A 5746-nucleotide genomic window follows, 5' to 3' on the forward strand; every position below is an offset into this window, starting at 1 on the left:
AAGAAATGTGTAGTTGAATCACACATGGAATGTAACAAGTGTCACGAATTAACTTTTATCGATGATATAACACGAAATATCAAATATTCGAATGCTTTTGCAGACATCGAACAAACCTTGTCAGACAACGCAGCTGATATTAAAAGACTTTGAATCAATCGGGAGGACAACTTGGCGTCAATCGGGAAAAAGACGAAAGCAATTGAAAAAGAGATTCTAGAAACTCGTGCTAGGATCAATCTTCATTTTGATAAACTTCAGAATACTATAATGAAAAATCTGAAAACGAGGTAAGAAGAAGAAAGTAATATAATACGATAACTGCTTAAGTCATTAAGAGATAAGGAAACTGAAATCACAGAACACCAAACAAATATTGCAAATATAAAGCAGTACGCATCAGGCTTGCAAACATTTCTCGTTTTGAAAAATATAGAAAAAGATGTTTCGGATGACGAAAAATACATTCAATCTATAGTAAAAAATAAAGGTGTTAATCAAATGAACTTTTCGTGCAAGATTCATCCCTCTTTGCAAGATATGGTATCGGCTATTCAGAAATTTGGAAATGTCGTGGTGACAGCAGATCCATGTAATATACCAATCTTCAGTCAAAAAGATAGACAAGCACAGATGATGGTAGCTGTTACACCTTTGACAATCGATAACCTGACACCTACATTGGTGCAGACACTTGATACAACGGTGTTTCGTGTTACAGGATGTTCGTTTCTGCCTGATTGTAGAATGATGTTTTCTTGCTTGGCAGAAAAGAAACTTAAAGTTTATCAGCCAGATGGTTCTCTGGATTTTGATATTGGAATCTCGGTCCTGTATTCGATGTGACATATATAGTCCGGCGGCTTTGTGAAAAATTGTGCACATCCTGTTACAAGCATGAACTTTGGCATAGACCTTCCTAAACTATTACTCTTTTATTTCAGATAATCTCTCTTTAGTCGTAAAGTTTGATTTTCAACCGACCCTCATTGTCAATTTCTAGATGTAAGTAAAGATATGAGACATACTTAACTGTATCTGTTGTATCAAAGATGTCTGTTGATGGATTTTTGCATTTATGTGTAGTCGTATGTTAGTCATGAAGATTCTCAGGTATTCAATCATTCATACATCTTTGGCTGTCATTATGTTTTGGTTTAGAAAAATGTAAATCGTAATACCCATTTATCAAGCGGCATTGTATGTAATTTACAACGTCAAATAATTTAGGACTTTAAAGAGTTTAAATCCACAATGTGTTTGATTACTCGTTATCTTTGGCACATAAAGCAATCCAATTTAATAGATTAAATTATGAATACTATTGCATACATTCGTTATTGATCGTTATTGATATTGGCGTATCATGTGTTCATATGCAATAAATTAAACAGTTTCTATTAGATAGTATGAACAAAAGTTTTTTACTTATGAACTTGTTGAGTAACATCGGTGTCTTCTTTTTTGTAAGTTTAGAAATTAAATACGTAGCATTAACATACAATGAGTCTGTCTCTTGAACGTCTAACAGAAAAGCAACTTCATTTTAAGATGCATCTTAGATGAGAGAACTATACTTTTACTTTCAGTAAATTGACAAAGTGTATTAGCTGAGTCGAAATGACAAGTTTTCAAGTAAGTATTGAAACACTTGCTACTTGGGTTTGGTGACTCAATTACTTAACAATCAAAATTTTTCAAAGAAAACTTACCAGAGGCCATCATCTGTTGAATGAATTGGGACACGCATAGCTGAACATATCGTATTTTTCAACAAAAAGTGAATGTGACGCAAATTTTGTTTTTAATTATCTCCTCTATATATATTAAATTTGAACAAGCATTTGAAAATAAAACGGAATGTTTCTAGTCCATTTTGTTTCGTTTTTATCAGCAAAACACCCAAGTGTTTGATTTATTTTCGTACTAAGTACATAATGATCTTTGATGAAGGTTAATATAAACCGTAAATATATGTATATAAGATAAGAGAAACATTTAAATCATACCTTTTTAATTAAGAACTTCGAGGTAACCATTGTCTATGGCATATACATTAATATATTTCAAGAGTAAAGCTTTAAAAAAAATGTTGGTATATTGTAACTATTGACGTTTGTGCAGTATCTATAATTCCTGCGTACATAAAGGTTAAATAATTAATACCAAGGCAAAAACGATAATTTCATACCGTTGCAGTTTTTGGAAACTTCACTAGATGTGGGGTAAGTAAGAACTAGCTGTGACGTCGTAAATGAAATATGTAAAACAATAATGAAAAATGACATAAAAAAAAAATAATAATGGCAATCTTGCACAGTTAATAATGAAAAATAACACAACTTTAAGCCTTTAACATTTTATTCATAGTTTCCTTGATCGATAGACATACTATAACATAATTTGCTTCTTACCCTTCCAAGGTACCGGAAATCACTCTTGTGTTCCATTGGGTTCGTGTTGCTCAGTATATAGTTTTTTTTTATTTGTGTTGAGAAGATTTGTTTTTTGTCTTTTGGTACTTTTCCGGTTTGTTTTTTTTTTGCCATGCCAGTTTTTTTTTACTTTTAAGCTTAGATATCTCTTTGGTATCTGTCGCCTCCTATTTAAACGTTAGCCTTCACAAGACAGAATCATGTATATTAACAATTAAAAAGCTTAATACTGTTTCCGATATGTTGATCTCTTAAACGCTAATGGATGTCCTTTCATATAAATTCTAAAAAAATATCTCATCTGCATGTAAATGGAATACAACACATGTGCTTAAAATGTAGCCCATCTTGCGTGATTCATAGAACTTATATCTGTATCATATTGTATACTGTCTAAATTTTGAATTTTGGCATAAATATAGAGTGAATGAAACCTTATAATTTACATTTAATCAGAATATGGCAGCTAGTGAAGTTGTACCTTGTGGACAGTGTAATTTAAAAGCTAAAAACAAATACGCTGATATCTGGTGTGACAACTGTGAAAAAGGTTTATGTACATCATGTTCAAAAAATCACAGGAAATCGAAATTAACACTGAATCACCAGACTGTAGATATTGAAACTTATATTAAAATCCCGAAATTTATCCGTTCTACAAGCACAGACTGTTGTAAACATCGACAACTTCTAGTTTCCTTCTGTCCAAATCACTTAACTCCTTGCTGTAAAGGATGTATATCAAATGATCATGCGAAATGCACTGGAATAGTGAGTTTAACCAGCACCGTCGAGAAAACAAATGTCGAAGATATACAGCAAGCCTTGCAGAAAGATTCTAAATCAATTCTATGTTCCTTTGATAAAATCGCAGACCAACTTCTGAACAATGTGAAAAAGAGGGACAATGAATATGAAATAATAAAATTGACAGCTAGCATAATTCGGAAAGAAGTGAATGAACAGATAGACCGATTAGAAGCAAAACTTTGCAAAGAAGTCGATGCTTTAAAAGACCGTGAAAATTTGAAAACAACTGACTTGAAAAACCACATACAAGGAAAGAAGAATGGCGTTGAAGATGCAGTTAAGCAGTTAAAATTGATAGAAAAGAATCATCCAAAGATTCAAACTTTCCTCGCGGTACATCAGATAGAACAACAATTACATCAATTTCAGCTATCTGTACAGGAAATAGCACAAAAAGACACATTCAAAGAATTTGAACTTAGTCTAAAGTATGACAAAATGTTTGAACAAACACTATTCAATTTCAAATTACTAGAATCATTCGGAGATATATCAATGCGCAAAAAAATGAAGTCTACCACTGATATTGCAACATTTGAAACAAAAGATGCACAAGCACAAACCAGAGAACAAACATCGATTCATAAAATGTCTTTAAAATTAGAATCGAAATATAGTATTAAAGGCATTAAGAATGTTAGTAACATGATTTCGTTGACAGATGGTCGGTTCGTTGTCGTTGAAGAAAACGGCAGAATTTCCATCCACTCGGTGAATGAAAAATTTCAGAAATATTTATCCGTCACCGGTAAGGCTTTTAGTGCAGCGCTTATTAATCAAGACAATATCGTTACTAGCTATCCTGACGAGAAAAGGATTATATTCATTGATCTATCAAATGAAACTATAACAAATATTATTACTCTGGACAAACCTTGTCATGGTTTATCTTTTTTCAATGATACCATCGTCGTAGCATTTACCCATAACGATGCAGAATATAAAGAAATACGAAGGATTAATTTGAAAGGAAATACTCTGAGTTCAATTTACATTCAGAGCGAATTAACACTTTACTATCTCACTCATTCGAATGATAGAGTAGTCTTTAGCGATTATATCGACGATGCATTGTGATGTATTGATATGTCTGGAAATCAAATATGGTAATTTAAATGCGATGAAATGAAAGGACCATGCGGACTCTGCACAGATAATTATGGTAACATTTTTGTCGTGGCATTTGTTTCTGGCAATATATACGTTGTATCTGCAGATGGCAAACAAAGCAACGTTATGTTAACTGACAATGGTATTGTTTCAGAACCCCAGTGTATTTGTTTTAACAACAAAGATCGTATTGTATCAATTTGTCATTTCGGAGGTGAATATTTGATAAACTACAAAGTACTGTTCAAATGACATCTCATTCAAGATATAAAATAAAACAACAAACCAACTACTAACATGTATTAACAATAATCAAATTGAATTCTGAAAACAACCCTAGACAACTCGATGTGACACTGACAGCATACATTGAATACTTGCTAGGATTAATAGGATTTACATTTTTTTTTTCATTTCCTAACCCTGTTGTAAATTTGGTTTGTGGTAATTGGTCAAGTCCGAATACTACACTTATACTACCCTACCAAATACTTTTATAGTCTAATCCGAAATGAATGTATGAAAAGGAGTCTTGGTTTGTGTAAAAATACCGTAAAAAATATGTCCATTTGTGCACCTTAGTTATAAAACTGTTGCCTTGATTTGAATTTACCTTGACTTTCATAAGAATTTAAATCAATCAGTCGTGAGTCTCAAGAAAATAAAAAAAGATATAAACTTTTTTTTTTGTAATTTCCATTTAAGCAGTGTAGGCAAAGCATTTGATCTAATGAGGTGGAATTCAAATAAGAGTGTTAAATATATTAAAAATATATTTAATGCGTTTCCCTCGGTTTTAGTTTGTTACCCCGATTTTGTTTTTTGTCTTTGGATTTTTGAGTTTTGAACGCGGTATACTGCTGTTGCCTTTATTTAATCCCCTCATGGGTAAAAAGTAAAATAACAAAAGATTTCAAACTTTTAGGAGAAATCAGACCGAAAAATCACTTAACAAATGGCAACATCAAAAGCACAGACACATCAAACGAATGGAAACAACTGTCATATTCCTGACTTGATACATGCATTTCTTTAATATTTGATGCATTGTAGGAGAAAGTTACCAGAAAACGTTCTCTGCATTTCATTATACATTTTTTTGTTGACTGTAGGTTATCTGACCGAGTAACCTTAAATTAAAACGAAAGAATCAATTGCACTTGACCTATATACAAGTTCTTGTTATATATTTGAAGATTTCGTTCAGCAACTAAAACCAGAATATCAGCTTTTCCTTATATCTACTTTAATTTTTCGTTTGTTTTAATTGGGGATATGATCTACATAATAAAAGTAAATAATTAATCATATATATGTAATCTTCAAACTTCGTTTTGGATACTTTCTTTTTACTATCAGTTTTTCGTATGGTGAACAGCGAGTTTTAATTT

At 31.8% G+C, this 5746-nt stretch overlaps 1 protein-coding gene across 1 annotated transcript; it reads left to right on the forward strand.

Moving 5' to 3' along the window:
* The first annotated feature begins 2894 nt into the window (after nucleotides 1-2894).
* On the forward strand, nucleotides 2895-4322 carry LOC134683745 (uncharacterized). Its single transcript, XM_063543058.1, has one exon. The coding sequence runs from the start codon at nucleotides 2895-2897 to the stop codon at nucleotides 4320-4322; it is 1428 nt and encodes a 475-aa protein (XP_063399128.1).
* The last annotated feature ends 1424 nt before the right edge of the window (nucleotides 4323-5746 follow it).

This window comes from Mytilus trossulus, chromosome 9, assembly GCF_036588685.1.
Source record: "Mytilus trossulus isolate FHL-02 chromosome 9, PNRI_Mtr1.1.1.hap1, whole genome shotgun sequence".
NCBI lineage: Eukaryota > Metazoa > Mollusca > Bivalvia > Mytilida > Mytilidae > Mytilus > Mytilus trossulus.

Excerpts from the sequence above, each read along its gene's own strand:
- LOC134683745 (XM_063543058.1), top strand. The coding sequence starts at position 2,895 with ATGGCAGCTAGTGAAGTTGTACCTTGTGGACAGTGTAATTTAAAAGCT.